The sequence below is a fragment of the Cydia pomonella genome, chromosome 7 (genome assembly GCF_033807575.1).
Source record: "Cydia pomonella isolate Wapato2018A chromosome 7, ilCydPomo1, whole genome shotgun sequence".
NCBI lineage: Eukaryota > Metazoa > Arthropoda > Insecta > Lepidoptera > Tortricidae > Cydia > Cydia pomonella.
The window spans coordinates 4,833,266-4,855,203 of NC_084709.1; the positions used below are offsets into that span (position 1 = coordinate 4,833,266).

The 21,938-nt window shown below is 38.2% G+C and overlaps 1 protein-coding gene across 1 annotated transcript in view; it reads left to right on the forward strand.

Moving 5' to 3' along the window:
- The window catches only part of LOC133519630 (uncharacterized), a 138,370-nt gene that overhangs the window by 107,878 nt on the left and 8,554 nt on the right, over nt 1-21,938 (forward strand). The window contains exons 3-9 of the mRNA XM_061853669.1: nt 14,579-14,780; nt 15,317-15,402; nt 18,717-18,846; nt 19,337-19,462; nt 20,120-20,232; nt 20,651-20,757; nt 21,092-21,338. Of these exons, the coding sequence (XP_061709653.1) occupies nt 14,579-14,780; nt 15,317-15,402; nt 18,717-18,846; nt 19,337-19,462; nt 20,120-20,232; nt 20,651-20,757; nt 21,092-21,338 (1,011 nt within the window). The remainder of the gene's footprint in view (nt 1-14,578; nt 14,781-15,316; nt 15,403-18,716; nt 18,847-19,336; nt 19,463-20,119; nt 20,233-20,650; nt 20,758-21,091; nt 21,339-21,938) is intronic.

A 21,938-nucleotide genomic window follows, 5' to 3' on the forward strand; every position in this document is an offset into this window, starting at 1 on the left:
TAGGGACTCTGCTTTACAGAAGAATATATTCATAACAAGACTGTAGGATCGTATACCTCACATAAAGAGTAGACCTTTGACTTACTAATAATAGGCGATAAAGTACTCGTGGTAACTGATAAAGAAGGTAACCTGAGAAATCCCGACTTTATCTAACCCGCAACATAACTGACAAATAAGCCTAGATATGATATGTATGATACATTATGTTATAGAGAAATTGTAATCCTTACAAATAGATCCTAGCGAAAGCACTTTATATTATAAGAATATCCATACCAAACCTCCTCATAAAAATTCACAAAGAAAGGATAACCTCTGTATAAACTTGGACAGATGAAGGTCAGATAAAGCGTCTACCTACGTCTAGGCTTAGGTATTATTAAAATAGTCTCTGGGGCGAGGACTCATCCATTGAATTGTGTAGCAGAATGACGGATTGTATCACCGATTTGGGATAAAAGTATACAGTCAACAACACGACAAATGTGAAATTGAAACAGATCTATCAATTAAGGCAATGTAGATCCAGACGGGTCTCGAAAAGAAAAATCGGGCTTGCAATTCATCCCATGAAAACTATGTAGGTATTTACCGTAAAACCTCGATAGTTGGTTCGGTGCATAAAGAAAAAATGTCTTTTGTTTAATTAACAAATTAGGATTTGATCAAAAAATTATCTCAGAAAAAAACAGAACTTTATGCATAAATGCCAATGTTATTTTCGGTTTTGTCCGAGTTTATTTCTTCTATTTTAGTTATAAAAGTGTTTTGCCTCTTATTGCGACATTCAAATAATAGTCATCCCTGAACGAAGATATTCGAGTTAGTTTTGGAACATAGTTGGGAGATTTCGGATAGTTGGGTGTTTTTACTGTATGTAAATGTTCTTAAGTTAGGTACGTTGCATGGTTTTTACATAAAATTACGGCATAATATACAGACGTAACGTGTTTCAACAGAATTATAAAAGTAAGAAACTCTTTATTTGCACGTCAGTTAATTAGAATTTTATTGCCCGTATCTAAACTCATCTATGTGATGTAAATAATGTTAATAAGGTTACTGTTAGAAATATTACATTTGCTAAGGTAGTCATTGTAACTGATTACTTTTTGGCATTAATACGAAATCACTATGGTCAGATATTATGCTCACTTTTCCGGGAGTAAGGTTACCCTACTATTAAGTTGGATATATGAAAATAAATTATATGCCTGACATAACAGCAGAATTATGTAGGAAATAAAGGTAATAATAGTTCATGGATGTCCACTACACGTTCAAAGAGACGTGTTTCACTTAAGCCCCATTCAGACGGACCAGCAACCTGGTCCAGCAATATCACTGACAGCGCGGTAATGCGGCCAGTATTTTTGGAACTTTTGCGCCGGGTATGTGGCGTCTCGGGGATTAACGGGAAGGCGTAGGTTTTTGAACAAAGCTTGTTGCGGATTTCATCTTGTACGTTTTTGACAAAGCCTGTGGCGGATTATCACTTATGTAGATTGGACGAAGTTTGTTGCGTACCGTATTTTGTTTAGTATACCTACACTTTTGACGAAGCCTGCGCTGTAGATTTAGATGATAGTTGCTTTAGTACTTATGTTTTCCTTTGTTTGTATTTAATAAACATTATTTTATTTAGACGGATCGAGAACTTACATGCAATATTCGATACATCGCTAACTATACAGAGTACAATGAATTCAGTCCATCGACCGAATACCGCAATATAAATGAAAATCGCATGCGATTTCTTGATCCGTCTAAATAAGGCTTTACTTATCTCATTGCAATAAGGTAGGTAAATTATCGTTCTCTAATTTGGGTGTATCTTCGCTATACTGAGAAAAAAACATTAAGTAACTTGGCCTGTCAACTTTGTGTAATATAAAAAAATAAGTCTAAGATGTCTAATTAAAATTAGAGCCAAGACTCGTGTCCATCGAGATAATCTTCGCATTTTTAAATCAGGCCACTTCTCTTAATGACCATTAAGATATTACACAGCAATTAGGCTTTATGGAACAGGTTTTACTCGTAAGCCCTGTGATAGTAGGTGTAATTTTATAATCATACAAATTGGCGATGGAATGTCATATATCTATTTAGGCATCATCCGTCCACTGTTGAATATAAATAAGCCTTTTTTTGACGACTGGTCTGGCCTAGTGGGTAGTGACACTGCCTGTGAAGATGGTCCCGGGTTCAAGTCCTGGTAAGGGCATTTATTTGTGTGATGAGCACGGATATTTGTTCCTGAGTCATGGGTGTTTTCTATATATTTAAGTATTTATATATTATATATATCGTTGATTAAGTACCTACAACACAAGCCTTATTGAGCTTACTGTGGGATTTAGTCAATTTGTGTAATAATGTCCTATAATATTTATTATTATTCTTCTTTACCCCATATCCTCAGTCTGGTTCTTTTTGTCTGGACTGACATCGACTGACTGCGTTGTGGATATGTTACTTATAAGATTAATTATTCTTAAGGCATTGTTTACACGATGATTAGTGTTTAGTGCGTGTTCATACATTTGCCACTAAACGCTAGTAGCAATTGTATGAACTCGCACTAAACTCAGTGTGAACGAGCCCTTAGGTATGTGATGTAATGGTATAGTAAATAAGTATTATTTTACCGACTGACTCATTTCTGAAAGACAGACTTAAATTCTAAATTGACAGGACAGGTCTATTAGTCATCTGACTATTATATGACACGACAGATTGTAACTGACCAGGACACGAACAAAAGATGACTGCTTTCTTTACCATACCGTTCCGTAGGCATTCCGTTTTGCGTTCGTAAACTGCAAACTACTACTACTACTAGTTTGGCGCAATGGCCCAAAATGAGTCTTGGCCTCCAATACAAGAGCACGCCATTTTACCCGGTCCTGTGCGGATTCACGCCAGTTTTCACTAACGCCGAGCTCACGGAGATTTACCTCCACTATATCCGCCCACCGAGACTTGGGATGACCTACCAGGACGGCGTCCAGTCGGTCGACCCAAATATGCCCTCTTTACAATACGATCTTCACCTATTCTTTCGAGGTGGCCCAGCCAACGGAGACGACGTGCTTTGATGAAACTGCAAACAATGATTCAAAAATCAACATTCTTCCTCTCATTAACTGCTTGGGTGCTTTGCACAAATATGGGTATTCCTTGTTTACTTAGGATGCGATCGTCTTGAAAAACGATGCTCATCAAACAAGTATTTAAACCGACAGGTCTTAGTACCTCGAGTAACTGTAATTCCGAACAATTTAGGTATTTTGACTTTTAGAGGATCTCAGGAAATTCACACGATAATTCTGTGTCAAAACAAAGTCTATGTAACGGAATGTAAATAAAAATCTTAAGATACTTTTTCTCCTGTTAGCATCGAAAAAGCTCGTAATTTTTAGTAGAAATAAATAGCATAAAATTTCCCAAATTAGACAAAATAATAATGTAGTATACTACATTCTTTAAATATAATACACGACAACGAATGTCACGTTAAATATAATATGAAAAAGAAAATAAATAGAGGCACGCCAATACGCTGCATCGAAACTGAAATGAAATTGACATCATTTGTTACAAATCTGAATATGTTCCTACATTTTTAAAAATCTAAATGGGGGGAATATCCGAACGCCATTCAAAAGGAACCCAAATTAAAACTCATCTTTCAGCTTCTGGGCCATATTGGCTGAACGGAAACGACTAACTTTTCAAATTCCCGTAAAACTAACTTTTAAGCTGCAAATTGCAAGAAAACTTTTCTATTTCCCTTTGCATGTAAACGGAAAATCGAAAATGTGTTTTCTTTCTGTTATTAGATATTGAGGGAGAAAAAATCACCCGCGTCTGGCCGATAATACATTTATTGGATTTTCTCACCTTTCGTCTATATCGTAGACAGATTTCTACTATATCACAGCTGAATCTATATTAATTCGGGTAAAAGGAGTCTAAGGTACGTTATTCCTTCTGTTTCGAGACATTTTTAATATGAAAACGGCTTCCAGAGATGACTTGAAATATTAGTTCCGAGAAATCTACATTGAAATGAACAGGTATGCAGAATGCATTAGAACGCAACTATGTTCTCTCACTGTGTATTCTGATTTAAGGATTTAATAATGTTTTTAATCTTGTTTTAATACGACCTTGACGATTGCTCACGCTGTGTGGGCGAAATGCGATTAGAGTCGCATCATTAGTTGTCTCGCTCGCACTTATATCAATAACATATTTTTAAATCAAGGTTTGTGCACTGCACCAGAAAGACTTAAAATCTTGACAAACATTGAAAATTCATTCAGCGAACAACATTAGCACTGAGGAGTATCATCCGCTTGTTTCTGCCATAAATAAATAATTTAAAAATATACACGCTAAGATAACCTCTCATGATCGTCCACTGTTTTTAATTACCCCACTCGACGACACTTATGCAATTTCACTATGCAACCCGATTCCCAACCCAACCGAGCGCCACCTCCGACTCATTCCCATCGCTATTGATGAGACTAACGACTTTAAGGTTGAACCGACATGGTAGTGACGGTGCATGTCTATGCCATAGGAGCTCCGTACTTGACGTAGCAATTGGCATTAAAACTTAGTGTGATCGAGCTTTATAAGTAATTTTGGAAGGCCCATGTGTATGTTCATTTTTTAGAGCTCCGCACAAAACCATTCGCGGAGCTCTTATGAGATCACTTCGGTCTTACAAATCGGTTAGTTATATTTAAATGTAGGTAGTTATATAATTTTCTGAAAATTCCACTAACTGTAAGTCAGTAAATAGTAAATTAGTTGTTAAGTAATTACACGCAGTTGTTACGGGTCTCGGTTACTTTGTTTCAACTCGACTCGCCCCCATCGTAAGCAATGAGAATTATACAATATGGCTGACCTGCCCGGCTAACCGCAAAATATGAGCCCAGATGACGCAACGGTCTACAATTGATTCAATAATCGTTACTTAATTCCTTCACCCATTTTGACAGCTTTTCTATTCTTCCTAAAGCTACAGTAGCGGCAAATAATCTATCATATTTTTTCAGATACATTTGCATTTTATTAATAATTTCTCAAAAAGGCTATAGCGATTTCGATGAAATTTACATTATAAGGTTCTTTTTTAAATTATTTTACACGTGTTTTTTCGGTAGCCCGGTGGGGGCTGTGTTATTTAGTTTTCAAACCAGAGGGTAAGGAAGGCGAAAAATCTTAAAGATTTTATTGTTGGTAAGATTAGCTTTTTAGTATTTTCAAATAAGAAATTCAATATTTATAACACACATTAATTGGTGTTTGTGAAGTCAAGTATATGAGCACGTGGCCATATATATACAGTCACGTCTGAAAATATCGGTATGAAAAAAGTGCCAAAAATATCTATACACTGCCTTATTGCCCATATATAAGTTGATATGTATATATATACATATCCCCCTCCTGATGTTGATACTCGTAAAATCATTGTTTACATGATATAAAGTCTAATTTCTCACGAATTTTCGAATGACTGCCTGCAAAAAATAGCAGTATGAATGATTTTTTGCCGCTACTGTATACCTGTAAAATGTAAAACTCTGAACAATGGAGGCTTTTAGGATGCTCCTTAGTTCCGTTGTCAATGTTCGTCGTGACTTGCGAATCCTCGCTGAAATCATTTTACTAATACATTTTTTTTTTCGAATATATAGCAGCCAAAATAAGGTAGTACTGACTGATTTAGTGCCATTGGAAAGTTTACAAAATTGCGAAAATTACACATTGAAAAATTTCTGAAAATTTTTTTTTTCTTATATGGGTTTCGAAATATTCCGTTTCCATAATTGAAACTTTCCGCAACTTGCACATCTGTAAGTACGAGTACACCTCGCACATTTGTACAGTCATAACACCAAAATGTTAACTGACAGTTCATAAACCTTATCGTAGCGATAAGTAGGTACAGTAGAACCTTGATTATAAAAAAAATCTATATTTCAGATCAAAAAGCCGAACCTCGATTGTGCGAACCCTCAATTACCCGAACCCTGACTTAATTTAGCCGAACACGCCCCAAAAACCCGCATTTTGATTATCTGAACTAGTTTCGAACAGTTCGAATAATCGAGGCTCTACTGTATACGGTCCACCATGATCAGTTAAACAGTGCTGCTTCTAGTGCCACATTTTTTTAGTAGACTTAACAAAATTGTGTGACTTTTAAACCCATATTTTGAGGTGAAGACTTGTTTCTATATAATCTATGTTAAGCATGAACGTTTCGTATGTTTAATACGAAACGTTCCAAGCGGAAGGAGAAATTGTACGAATCGTGTGACGGCTAAATAGCGTTAAATCTACTAACAAAAGCGAATATCATAAATCTTAGAGATTCCGTGTTTTTCGCATGACAAGTGAATATACAAAGACTGATAATATCCAAGGCTTTTGCGTCAAAATTGTGGATGCCGCCATTAGCTTGAATTGTTTGCATTTTGTGTGCGTATACTGACATGGAATCGTAAAATTGCACTCGATTTACCTCTGTCTCAATTTGTCACATCACAACATCGATAAACATACCGCATGTGTGTATAGATTACTCTTTCATTGCAGTTTTGTGCATATACCAACCGTAAGAAAAAACCATTTTAGTCTTAGGATTCAAACTGCAATGATATTCGTCATGTTTAAATTGCTGTACTGATTTTAATTTATACTATTTTATTTCTTTTTAAATTGTAATAATAATAATAAATTCTTTATTTCGAAGCAAGTAGCTCCATAGGTGTTAGTGTACAAATTCGAAATTAGAATAATTAAAAACTATGTTAGTACTTAGACTAAGATAGATTAAAATTAAAACTACGAACATATTAAATATAAGTATAAGTATAGCTAAATATATATATATATATATATACATACACATATCTTTAGCTAATCAATAAAATTTACAGCTACACTCTTTACTTGCCCTATCTAGTAAGCAAGAATCGGGCAATCAAACTTGACAGCAATCACATTCAGAATGCTATTGGGACTCTGTCTCACTCGCGTCAGCAGGGATGCAATCTTTTTTCGCATGATTGCAGGAAACCCATCAGTACGTGCCTCGCAAAACATGCCTGACGCGCTACACCTGCTGGGCAAGCCCAACAACATTCTGAATGTGTTGTTGTACTGCACTCTCAGTAATGTTATTGTATTGGGATTTAGTTGTTTTTAATAAACGAATTTACTATTATTATTTCTATGTTTTTCCATGATCTCGAGAAAACGAGGTCCCGTACCTTTGGGACGCATGCGAGGGGCCGAAACAACAGAGTAAGGGCTGATTTAGACGGCACGTGAACTCGCATGCAATTTTAATTACATTGCGGACTATTAGGTTACAACCAATTCGGCCGACCGATCAAAACCGCAATGTAATGAAACTCGCATGTGAGTTTTCGCACCGTCTAAATGAGCCCTTAGACAAATTACTGTAAAAGCAGAATCAACAATTTGGCGTTGTATAGAGATTAATAGTCTTTATGCTTACATTAACTTGTTCCTGCCATGACGTAACTTTTGACGTGAACATTTCACCTCTCATGCCTTCGTTTGACACTTCCTAGGAAGGATTTCCACTTTCGCCGCGCTTGTTATGTTTGACTAATTGCTTGTCACAAGGGAGAGCGTGCTGGTGCTGATATTTAATATTATGATCGTCTGACCTGCTAGCATGAGTTGCGTTCTCGCGGGCGACTCCATACATCTTGCCCGACCTCAAGTATGGACTCGCGCGCGAGAACGCAACTCATGCTAGGAGGTCTGAGTTGTGAGTTGAGTTCACAAACATCTTTATTACAACGTTCCAAAAATATATTTACACGACCTTATAGTCAGTGTCGTAGACGCGTGAAAATATGTTTTCATTAGAGTTGCTCAAAAACGATCTTTTTTCATGCAAGTGTACTGAAGGACAAAACAGATCCCGCGGGAATTATAGATTGTGAAAATAGTACATTGTGCAACGAGGGGGGTAAGTCAAATTTTGGAAGCGAGGGTGGTAATTTCCGACAGCCGCAGGCTGGAGGGAATTAAGGACCCGAGGTTGCAATATTCTTACCCCCGGAGTTACACACAATGCTTTTCACACTTGCGAAGAAAAAACTAAATTTTAAGCGGAATAATTCTTAAATACGGTGACATATCAAACATTCGTCTGCCATATTGTAATTTTTTTACAGGTTTGTTTAGTTTAGTTTATTTATTAACCATAATGCAACATGATCATTACATGGTAAGTTTGGCATCGAAGGTAGAGTTCCATCGGCATTCAGCCACGATTGAAAATTACGTCGAGTCTGTCCAAACTGTGCAAACTAGAGATGTAAATAATAGAGTTGAGTAATCAATTGCAAAGCGATATCTAGGAATCCTACCTCCGACTAATCGATTTTCGATTTATTTATTATTTCCGATTAATCGACACGATTTTTTACTATTTCAAATCGATTGGCGGCTTGTTCCTCCGATAAGTAGATTTTTTGTTTCGATTTATTGAATCGGTAGGTTTTGTATATTGCCTGTTAATAATAGTTTTAAAAGACCTATTCCTAGTAAAAATATTTTATTTGAGCGATGTTGAGAAAAACAATCCATCTTCAAAGATTAAACCTAGCCATTCTTGCATGTCACTTTAATGTGCAATTGCATGCACCTGACCATTCCTCGGGCCTTGCCGTCGCGTGATGCCGTCTTCATAATCGCTTCATAATGACATTAATAACGCCGTAAATGCTTACTCAATGTGACCACTGTCTAGTTGCACAACTGTGCTATTTGATTATTTTTTATGTGAATGATTTTACAAATTGTTTTTAGGATTTAAGACATCAGTTAATCGCGTATAGTTATTTTCTTGCGTCTGTTTTGATAAACTGTAATGGATATATGTTGTAGCCCCATACCCTCATATTACACAATAGGAATACACAATTTATCCGCTAGCTACGTGGTGGACAACCGTAGCCAAAGATCTGGAACGGGCACAGCTGAACACAGAGACAACCCAGGACAGGTGGTCCTGGCGCCTAAGGACGAGGAGAGCCGACCCCAAATGAAGGGATAAGGCAAGGAAGAAGAAGAAGAGGAATACACAAGTCATAGTATGTACACAATTGTCCGTGAGACCCTGGAACAATCCCCCAGCCCACGGTTTAGAAGTATGAGTAAATTATGAGATCGGTCATAATTTACTTCTAAACGTTCTTTCGGTATTAGTTGGAATTCTGGTGATTTGGTCTCATAGATGGAACATTCGGATGACAACTGCAAGTGCATTTTAATATTGCGACATTGGCATTGGTTATAAGTTATAACGTAACCGCAATAATCGGTTATAACCGATTATTTTGTCGAAATTTCATAACCGATTATTGGAAACTCGAATAATCGGTTACGGTTATTTTCGGTTTTTTATTTATGACTTAAAGCTAAGAATTGATCTTCTAATGACTACAAAATGCTGCCTTTTTTGTCTGTGACGCCTGTAAATATAACGAAAATATGCCAAGTTTATACCCTTATTTATGAAATATTTTGATTGAATATTGTATCACGTCCAAGATCATATTTAGACTTACTGTATTTTGTGTGTTTTATTTAAAAACGAAAACATTTTCACATTTCCTAATACTATATCTTTAGTTTCGTATTTTTTTAATTACTGTGTAAATTTTAATTTTTTGTCGATTATAACCGATTATCGGCTATTTTTCCGGCATAACCGTAACCGAAACCGGTTATGAAGTTTGGTCGGTCATTGCATTCCCTAGACATTACTACAGCTACAGTCGCCAACCGAACGTCACCCTCTAAAATTATAAGTAGGTCTCAAGATAAGTAGCGGTCTCACAGATCTCACAATGTTCACTTTAATTTAACTGCAACTAAATATCAAATTTAAGCGCACTGTAAACATTCCGTTTTACATATTTATCGGCTGAGTTAGCGAAGCGGAAAAAATACTGACTGTTTTATCACACTTGTCAATTTAACTGATTGCAATTAGCTATTGAATCTCGTTAATTATACTTGAATTGCAATTTTAAACCATTTACTGAAATAACTGCTATAGTATCGTTTGTATTCTTGGCTTTGAATATACTTATCGAAATATTTTGTATTAAGTTTTGTCACAGCATTTGATGATTACTTAATACATTTTTTCGCCAGCCTTAGAATTTCCATTTTCGTAAATTATTCTTAATTAACCCAATTAATTACCTAGTAAAAGATCACGCATTTTTACATTAGCACATAAAGTCGGACCACGCTAAGTTTTCATGCCTAGTGCTACGTCAGCTCCGCTGGTAGAGGTGGTACGCATTCTTTCTGCCGAGTTTAAGTAAAGGTAGCGTGGTCAGAGTGTAGCACATAGCCAATTTGTTGTAAGTAATCATCAATAACCGCGTGTTTGTTTCGCCGGCCGACGAGGTCGGTTACCCAGCCATATATATATTTTATAATTTCATCCTTTACCCATATACAAACGGGTTAAACGCACGCGACCGTATTAGTGTCCTTGCATCATTTCATTTCAATTTAACTATATTCATTGTCAATTGTTAGTGAATTGGGCTCTTGATCGGAAAATCCAACGTGAGTAAACTTTTTGTTCCCGAGTGTAGGCATCAGTTCGTAGGGTCAGGGCCGATTCGTCAAACTAGAGACCTTGTCTCGGACAATGACTCTTTGTCAATGTCCGACACTGCGTTGTCACTGTTGTCATACATCACAACGTATCCCGACAAAGATGCCATTCAAAAGTGTGCTTGTACTGTGGTTGTAATTTGTGATTTGAGCCTCGATCTTTGGGGACAAAAACTGCAAACGAGCATTGTACCTTGTAGCATACAAAAACTAAACTTTGCAAACTTTGTGTTTTTGTAACTTGTATGTTGTATTGTAGTTAGGGTTTGCACAATGGATCCGAAATGTATGGGAAGATCCTGGGATCCAGATCCAGATCCGGATAATTTTATACATTTCGGATCGGGATTGCAAACCCTATGCCTAGTTGACCTGAAATAGGCAATCCGGTAGAAATCGAGTTATATAGACGCTCCGCCACTTAACAAAGTGTAATAAAGTCCTAATTATAGATCCCTAACGGAACTTTGATAGGTACCGGAATTCAGAATTACACCTAAGTGTTTGCAATTTTAGTGTTCTGTTTAATGACCAAGAACTACATGTAAAACCTTATTGTTATTTATATAATTAAATCCAAATATAATCTTGCTGCTGTTAAAAGCATAAAGCTACAATAAGAGCATAAAAAGGCATTATGTACTAAGCATAACAATCGTCTTTTACTTTTAACCCTTTCAAAGATATTTCAGTAGCAGCGTTCGTATTCAAGCAGCGTCCGGGCGCCCGCTATTTTAGAGATGGGTAGGGTTTTACGATGGATCCGAAATGTATGGGAAGATCCGCGGATCCAGATCCAGATCCGGATAATTTTATACATTTCGGATCGGGATTGCAAACCTTATGCCTAGTTGACCTGAGATAGGCAATCCGGTAGAAATCGAGCTATATAGACGCTCCGCCACTTAACAAAGTGTAATAAAGTCCTAATTATAGATCCCTAACGGAACTTTGATAGGTACCGAAATTCAGAATTACACCTAAGTGTTTGCAATTTTAGTGTTCTGTTTAATGACAAAGAACTAAATGTAAAACCTTATTGTTATTTATAATATTTAATCCAAATATAATCTTGCTGCTGTTAAAAGCATAAAGCTACAATAAGAGCATAAAAAGGCATTATGTACTAAGCATAACAATCGTCTTTTACTTTTAACCCTTTCAAAGATATTTCAGTAGCAGCGTTCGTATTCAAGCAGCGTCCGGGCGCCCGCTATTTTAGAGATGGGTAGGGTTTTACGATGGATCTGAAATGTATGGGAAGATCCGTGGATCCGGATCCAGATCCGGATACTGTCATACATTTTTAATCCGAATTGCATACGCCATTTCGTTTTCAAGAAAAAGCAACATTGTTACACGAAATTGAAAATGCTCTGCCCTTATAGTTCCCATTCAAACTGTCCATTCCATTACACCATCGTTCACGACGCATTTCAAACCTTTTGAATGCATCCAATACCATATTTGTACCGAGTGTTGTAACGAAATCAAAACCAGTCGAGATTCAATGGCCGCCTAGGTCCTTTGTACGTATGTGAATTATGACATCGTCTATAATTCCACAATTGCTTCAAATGTTCGCTTTGTCAGTGCATCTTGTACTTCTCGTATGGTACGAAAATCGATTACGTTCTTTTACTATTTTGTAATCTGTTTCTGCAATAAAATGGGATTATTCTTGGAAAATATATCTGTCTAGAATATTATGCCTTCTAGGTGGTTTACCTCATACTTGGAATCGATCTAAGATTGTTACTCAAATGAAATTTATACTTGAGGCCGTAGAATTGTTTATATTGCCGTATATATTTCTGAACATGAATGATAGAGTAGGACCGAGCTTACTCTGCGTAACATTTGCAATAATAAATAAATAAATAAACTCATTGACTCGTGTGGAAATGTCATCATTAATGTCAACTGTTCAAGTCGAGTCAAAGTTAGCTTTGACAGACTCTATTGCAAAATTACAATGAATAAAGATTGCATAGGCTTCCATTTTAATTTAACCTTTTAACTTACGTGTCATTTGCTCAAGTTCGTACCTTCAAGTTTCTGACGCTTCATTGATTTTGTATTGATTATGTATGCGTGCGCTACGCAGTGATTAAAATTTTACTTGTACACTACTATAAGACCGTTAATGAGCTTTTTATTATGTTCATCGTTCTAACAATACAGCAATAAGATCGGACGACGCATGGGAATTGATAAATCGACAATATATAGGATTAAATCATTACAGATACGCTTTATGAAACTATTAGTAGACAAAAAAACTAAAACTCGCTGTAAAAAAAGTGACTATGAGGAATTATTTGTGGAATGCCGTATGTTGCCGGTGCATGAGGAAGTAGGGATGTTGCTGGCATTAGAGCAGTTCAATAAAGATGAATTTAAAAACTATATTAATCGCCCTAGATTAACAAGAACAATAAGTAAAAAAATGTTAGAGGTTCCGTCGTGCCGTAATAATTATTATGGAAAAAGAAGTAGAAAGTATCTGGTCCCCAAATTGTATAATGAAATACCGTATGATATAAGGGAATGTAAATCATTTAGGATGTTTAAATGTAAATTGAAAACGTACCTATTAAACAAAATTAAATTACCACCACAATAAGCTATAAGATGTACCGTACTTACTTATTAATTAACTAGGAAATAAGCTAACCCATCTGTATTTAAGGGAGTTCCCTCTGCCAACAAACTGTCTTACAGTTTGGCAGAAGAAAATAAAATTGTAAAATCAGGGTTTTTTTTACCAGAATAAATGATTTATTTATTTATTTTTTTTTTTTTTAGAAGGTGAAACCACATTTTTTGCTCCCGTTTTCATTATTTACGTACCCATTCAATCTATGATTTATTTGACTTTCTCTGTATAAACAATGCACTAAGATTTCAGATTTTGTGATAAAAAACGTGTGTTTTACGGAAGAAAAGCCCGTTAATGTCTCGTTCTATTCGCTGATGACAATTATTGGTAAAATATGGACGCCTCTAAAAAGCCGCAAATTATGCGCTTGTATTCTGACTAGACAGAAACAGATTCGTTCGCGCTGCTTAATGGGATTGCCAGTGTTTTACAACTTCATTTAAATATTTGTGTGGGAACTACAATAAAAAGGTTAGACTAGATCTAGCCTTCATTTGCTTATTAACCAACCGGTTATATTTTTGCATCTAAGTTATAAAGCACAAAGCTCCTGTAACCTATCCTGAATGACACCTAATCTGTTCAACACATTGACTTCTAGCTTTAGTAATAGGTATTAGGTACTAGAAATAGACTCTATTAGCATATATCTAGGATGTCCAAATGGTCTTATCTTACTTCGCTGGCGCGATTGCCCAAAATGACTTGGCCTCCAACACAAGAACACGCTACTGTGCTCGGTCTTATGCGGATTCACGCAAGCTTTCGCCGAAGCCGAGTACGCCTTCATTCTATCCGCTGACCGATAGTTCAAAGTGGCCTGCTGCTGACTTTACATCTGCTGCTGAAATCATCATCATATCACCCATTGCTGAGCATACGGCCTTCGAGTACGACACTTGTCCCGGTCCTGCGCTAATCTCATTCAGAAGCGCTCCGCAATCTCCCGAATGTCGTGCACCCAATGAGCTATTACAGACGCCACGCGCGCTTCTTTCATCCGAAGGCGGCCATCTGCCTGACCAACTCCATTTTAGTTTGGCGAATGACGCATCCCACGTCTTGCACCTTGGTGCGGCGTCGGAACTCGACATTCCTCACTCGGTCTTGAAGCTTGATGCCGATCACATACACAAACATCACCTGAACTAAAGTTGGAATAAAAATTAAAAAAACTAATGTTCTATTCCCTCTTTCCAGGTTCATGGGCGTATGCGTACATGAGGGCCAACTCCACGCCCTCACCGAGTACATGGAAGGCGGGTCCTTGGAGCAGGTCATCCTGGGGATGCCCCCCGAGCCGCTCCCGCAGGCGGCGCGGGTCTCGCTCGCCGCCGACATGGCCGCCGGGCTGGAGTACCTACACTCTCTCGGCGTGTTCCACCGCGACCTCACCGCCAAGGTACTACCCGTCCCTGTCCCCCGCGAGTGTCTCTCGCACGCATGCCCCCCGACCTCCTTCTGAAGGCCGATTGGAGGATTTGCTCCTGAACTTACCTACTATGTATACATCTCCGCTCTCCAAAATGCGCATGGCTGATGCAGACAAGATGGAGATTACTTACATTAGCTGAAGTGGGACTGGACCGATCTTGTCATCGGGATAAGTGGGCTAGTGTAGCCACCAAGTTGTGGAAAGCTAGGTGTGGACAGGGTAAACCCAGACGGAGATGGTTGGAGGTCTTATAGGTACCTTTCTCAACAACTGGCTGGAAAAAGCACAATAACGGCAGTCCTGGAGATCAAGGGATCTTTGCAGCAATGGGGCACAATTACAAGTTAAGAAATATTTTCGTAGCCAATCTATTTTATAATTTACTGCAATAGTGATGTGGTATGTGTGTGTCTGTGGTCTGTGGTGGTCTAATCCAATATTAACAATCTTCATCAGGAATTTCTTTATGGATTGAATAATAAAGAAGTGCTTATTGTTTGCAGAATGTATTAGTAAGAAAGCACGGAGAAGGAGACTTCACCGCAGTAGTGGCCGACTTTGGTCTCGCCGCTAAAATACCTCATCCAGTGTAAGTATTCTTATAATTATATACCTATAAAATGCGCAGTGTTGCCAGATCATCACAAATGTCACCATTTTCGTGACTTTTGGTCCTCGACTGCGACATGTGCGACAATGTCTTGTGATTTGGCCGCACTAGACTGATTTTCTTTTTATTTTATAATGCAAAGACAAAAATGTGACTAAATCGACTACGGACCCCTAAGAATGACGAACTGCTATACATTTTACACCGTTTTTAAACCCACATAAAAATATAAGTAAATTTTGATCGACGTACATACCATTATTACTAAATTAATTAACGCCCCAGCAGTCACAAGTGAGAGTCACCAGCCATTTTTTATAATAATTTACGTCACCTCTTATTTTAATAAATTCAATAATTATATAAGCGTCCCTAACATCTTTAGCATAAGAATCACATTACAAAACCATATGCGAGCGAAATGTGCAACTTTAAATGTTATTAGTAGATTTTGCGTGCGGTATAAGATAACGTCAATTTGCCTGCGTGATGATTAAATGCATTATCATATTATATGCATCGGAATAACCGTTTGTCACGCATGGCCAATTGGCCATGGTCCATGAAATATTCAAGAAAATGTACGAATAATCGAGAATATTTTTTAATGGAAATCGCCTGTACAACATCAACAAATGACGATTTTTTTTTAATGTAATTAAGGCGAAATATGCCAAGGTTTGTGGTATTTTCCATCCGATTTTCTATCAAGCTCATTTTGACAATCGTGTACCCATTTAGTAATCTCTCTAGATCGAAACTTTGTTTAGCTAACTAATATTATCTAAAAGGTATTGTACTAATACAAATCGAATTAAAAATATTTAAAAAACCAACTGCGGTGGATAGCCCATGGAATCGGTACATTATACCTAACATCAAATGAAGTAGTTCTGTTTTTATTTTGGTAGTGATGAAATGGTAATAATAATAACAAATCCATGTTTTCCACCTCGAAAGCCCTTGGGATCATGAAAGTACAGTAAAGTAAAGTACATGAAAATCCATTTGATTTTAGGACTTTTTTCAGTTTTTATAATTTTTTTCCACCGAGACCCGGAGTTATGGCAAAAGTCACTATGCACACTTTCAAGAAGATGAAATTTGCAATTATTTGACAATATATAGTCTTAATAGGCGAAATAGTTTCTAAAATACGGCTTCTCAAAGGTTTGCAAAATTTTGAACTGTAAATGCAAAAAAGGTCATAACCTTTAGGTTGCGAAAAGCAGCACTCAAATGCTCAGCTGTTTGCAACTACTGTAATGATCAATCCTGCGAGCATATACCAGATCGGAGATGTGTGCCGACGTTGAAAAATCATTCATTGATGATCCACCATCCGATGACGATTTCGACCGGCCTGATCAGGTTGACGAAGAAATGCTACCCCACACGCTGGCCGCAAAAGGAGTGCTGTCGATCCAAAAGACAAGCCTGGTCCATCAAAGATATACAAGAGATACGAGTTATAACAAGTTCCTTCGCTGTACTGTACATTATACACACAATTATCCGAAGGGCTTTCGAGGTGGAAAACTTGAGTGTGTCATTACTATTTCATCACTAATAATATACACATAAAACAGACCTACCTCATTTGATGTAAGGCAACACCTCTTTTGGTACGATTTCCATATATTATGGAGCTTAACGAGCAATTTTGGTGCACGATCCGCCATTTTGTTTTTCTGGTCATTTTAATCAACCCTGTCTCCACCACTGCCGCGCTTGTCTGAACTGTCGCCCGCGGTATTTCCGGACAGATACGATCTTCAAGAAAAGAGCGTCCTCCCATCTTAAATGCCGACAACGCACTTGCAACCTTTTTGGTACTGCAGGTGTCCACGGGCGACGGTAATTGCTTACCATCAGGCGATTTTTCTTTACGTTTTTTTCTTATATCATTTAATAAAATGCCACTCTTACAAAGATTGCCGAATAATTATACAAACATACATATAGTCTGATTGAGATATGTTGGCAGCGATGTTGACAGCCCAGACGGGTGCAAGTGTTATTTTAAACGTCAAACTTCTATGAAATTATGACGTTTACTTAACACTTGCACAGGCTGGGCTATCAGAATCGCTGCCAACTTAGCTTGGTCTGACTCTACGCCCAAACACATAACCTCCTTCGGCAGACGGATAAAAAATACATTTTGTCAAACAGAAACAAACAGATGAACACTTATGAAAGTTATTTTTAAATCCAACCTTTACCAGTTATTTCTAGAAACAAAACAAAAAGGAATGTTACTAAAAAACTTGGCAATACAATTAGGATTAATTTACATGTTACGTAATGTTTTGTGTACTCCTTCGTACGCCAAGAAAACGTGGGTAGATTTCCATCGTCCACACTATTAACTCACAATTCTTAAACCTTATTTTAATTATATAAGGTTCACCTTTGAGCAGTCAACAGTTTTGATGTTAGTTCATTCATAACTAGTTCAATGCCACGTGGTTTTATAGCTCACAGAAATAAACGCTGATAATACTATATTTACAAATTGTAACTCGCAGCCCAGATTTGAGTAAGATACTGCAGCTGTTTACGTGCTATTTTGACATAGTATCGACTATTCAAATCAAATATTTTCCTTTATTTTACATAAAATATTCATGTATTTATGTACCTAGATATATAACATATGTACGTACATGAATATGCTCGGATTCAAGAAGATTCGTATTTTTTATTTTACCCGACGCTTATAAGTTAATTTTGAAATATAAATTTAATAAATTTATGTCCCATAATGGTATACTCGTATCACTGAATTCGAAGTCAAATTAGTAATCGATAGTTGTCTATCCTTCCTTCCTCCTTGTGGATTGACTATGAATGTATGAATGAAAATCTGTATTTTTAGGCAAATATTGGCCCATAGATAAATACCTTATAAACTAGCATACATATTATTATAAAATATATCTAAAAACTAAAAATACACAATTATGGCTGCGATGCAGTTCGCAACCCCGCAGTGTCAGGTAACCGCCGGAACATGACACTCTTTGGCCAAAACTCCTCCTCGGTGAAGGTCGGTGTTCAGTCGGAATGCTCACCACAAACTCACACTACTTTACGATCTCCTCACTATGAAACAAATGTCTTCGGTTACTCGACTTTGGTGTAAGGAGAAGTCTAGTGAGTTCTCCAAACCTTGTTTGGCGTATCCATATCGCGCGTCAGAACTATTTGCTATGCAATGAATGTGAAATGAATCTTAATCCTAAGTGATATATCTGTGTATCGTACTAACTACAAGATGGTTCTTACAGCAATGGCTACCGGCTGCCAAGCGTGGGCTCTCCGTGGTGGATGTCGCCCGAGTGCCTGCGCGGCCGCTGGTACGACAACCGCTCCGACATCTTCTCCTACGGCATCATACTATGCCAGTTGATCGCCAGGGTAAGAACGACGCCAGAACTGTCAGGTTACAGCAATGGCTGAAGAGTGGGCTCCGTGGTAGATGTCGCCCGAGTGCCTGCGCGGCCGCTGGTACGACAACCGCCCGATATCTTCTCCTACGGGATCATACTGTGCCAGCTGATCGCCAGGGTAAGATCGACTCCAGAACCCTCCTCCACAATCGACGAACAGTTTCAAGATTATTCAGAGTGCTTTTAGGTCTACGTGCATATAAAGTATTAGCATGAGTAATTGAGTATTGAGTTCCTATGTTCTTTGCTGTGTACATTTATATGTCCTATGGTTAATTTAAAACTGTTTGTTCCCCTCGAAATAAATGAATAAATATTAGAATCTTTATTAGACTTATAGTTCGTGTCATCCACGATGACGCGCAGATTTGTCAATCTAACCTTTAATAGCATGACATTACGAGTCAAGGCATGCGTCTTCGTGAATAATGCAATCTATATGCTTCATAATCTTCCAGGTGGACGCCGATCCGGACGTGCTTCCGCGCACGGACAATTTCGGCCTCAACTACATGGCATTCGTGGAGCTGTGCGACGAACAGACCGTGCCGGACTTTCTGAGGCTAGCCTTCAACTGTTGCATCGTGAGTAGTGTCCAGTATATGATCAGCTAGTGTCCCTTATAACTCTTATACGTCTGAGCAACACATTCCAAGAACTGCGACGAAGTCTGTTACTGCTTTGTTTCTTACACTTCTGAGGATCACGTTGCAAGAGCTGTACGATGCTGACGAACAAACTGTGCCGGAGTTTGTATGACTCACCTTCAATGTTGCACTGTGAATTGTGTCCCTTGTGTTCCTTATACAATATGTGGCTTGTGGCTTTCCATTAGAGAAGTTCCTTTATACGCATAAGGGCCCGTCTCTGATGGAAAGCCACATATCTTTGTCCTTTACATCTTTGAGGATCACATTAAAAAACTGACTGACGAATGGCCTGTATCTGACTTTTTCTGCGTTTAGTGTGTCTCGCCTTCGAATATTGCATTGTAAATTGTGTCCCATAGGTATTATACGAACACCTGTGTTAAATATTGTGCCGGAATTCTAGGTTCCCATTAATTTTTTTAGTTATTTTTCTTTTTTTGTGTAGGTGCTTAATAATAATAGTATATTGAATATTGAATCATTAATGCCGATATTGAAGCATCATGGGGATTTGGGAGTATGTCAGCAGTTTCTTGGTGTTTTTTTAAATTGTTAATGGGAATTAAATCTTACTATATACATTTGTTGCAGTACGATCCTAAAGCGCGGCCGCTATTCCCCGAGATAGTGAGCAACCTCGCCGAGATTAAAGAAAGCTTGGACGATGCGCCGTGGGGCCACGCGCCCAACATCAGCTACGACAGGTATGCCGTTCGAATCACAAATGTAACTTTTTAACGGACTGTTGTTTTACGACCAAAAAAGGTGAGCAAAGAAGGAGTCAAACTACAGAATTGCTTCTTGATTTGATTACGGGACTTAACTTCATGTTTTAGATACAGTTTTAGGGTTCGACGCTTTCTTTTGGAGCATTTTTTACTCCTCAATCAATGATATTGCTCGGTGATAATGATTTGTTTTTATGGCAAGTAACTGTAGAAAGGTATGATAATCATCAGAGATACTCCATAAAGAGGAATGCCCTTTATGGGGTATCTGTGAAGATTATGATTTAATCAATTTTAGTTCGTTTATATATCATAACATAATATTTAAATAACAAACAGGTGTTTTTGAACGAGTGTCATTAAATCTGTCATATTTTGTTTTGTATGTTCGCAGCGAGGAATCAGACGCATCAGGTCCCCGTTCTTGTCCCGGGCTGTACGCGTGGCGCCCACAGCGGCACGTGAGCCATGACCCGCTGCGACACACGCCATTGGATACCAGTAAGTTTTTTTACGAACGAAGTAGTCACTTTGTATGGAAATTTTTGTAATATTTTCTATAATAGGCAAGTGCGTCGGGTATTATTGGCATGTTATTTTTTTTTATATAACGATAGGCAGGCGTTTGACCACGATCTCACCTGATGGTAAGTGATGATGCGGTCTACGGTGGAGCACGCTTACCTATCAGATACCTATTGAAGAGACCTAGATTGAACAGATGTTATTCGCGGTGGCTTATTCTAAAATACCATATTGACGTTTTGACACTTTTGTGTCGGGCGTCGGAGAGGTTGAAGGTGTGCAGTGTGACATGTTGTTTAATATTTTCCAGTCCAGCACCGGCGCTCGCTCTCGGAGCTGGAGTGGGGCGCGGGCCCGCCGCCGCGCGTGGCGCCGCCGCCGCACCGCTCGGCGTCGGCGCTGCCCGCCGCGCGCGCGCCGCCGCGCCTGGCGCGCCTGCACCGCCTCGCGCACATCATGCTGCTGCGCGACCCGCCCCGGGGCCGCGGGGGGACACCGCTGCATACCTTCCGCGGGGTTAACAAGATCCTTGAGCACCCTCATTCGAGGGCCAGCGGGTAAGTTTATTAACGGGCGAGTCCAATTTGTCTCGTATGTCGCCCTCCCCGCACGCGTATCTAGCACATATCGTGTTACCAAGAAACCCGTCGAGGGAAAGGGGAGGAACGCCACTACAAACGGTCCAGGGCGTTGAGCCACTTGAACATCCACATTCAAGAGCGAGCCGGGTCAATTTATTAATGGGCAAGTCTAATGCGTCTCATATGATGAATTTGTTTAAAAATTCATGTCACCTATTTCATGGAAAAATTTATGTGGTCGGATAGAATCAATCTATTCAAATAAATAATCTTGGTCACGGCATAAAATTGTAATATCCAACTTACAAAAAGTCATATACAATTTCTCATCGTGCGTGAAGCTCCCGTCAACGTTAGTGCGAGTGACCGATGAGTCGAGCCTTAACTTTCCGAAATACTTATTACAAGATTATTTCTTATAGCTACTGCCATGCAAAGCCATTGGCCTAAGCTCAAATCAGAAATTAAATGCAAACATAGATCTTAAATTCTTTATCTTCAAATTCAAAATCATCTATTTTAAATACCGCATTTAAGCTTATGAGGGCAATAAAATTAACTCAAAAATTTATCCTG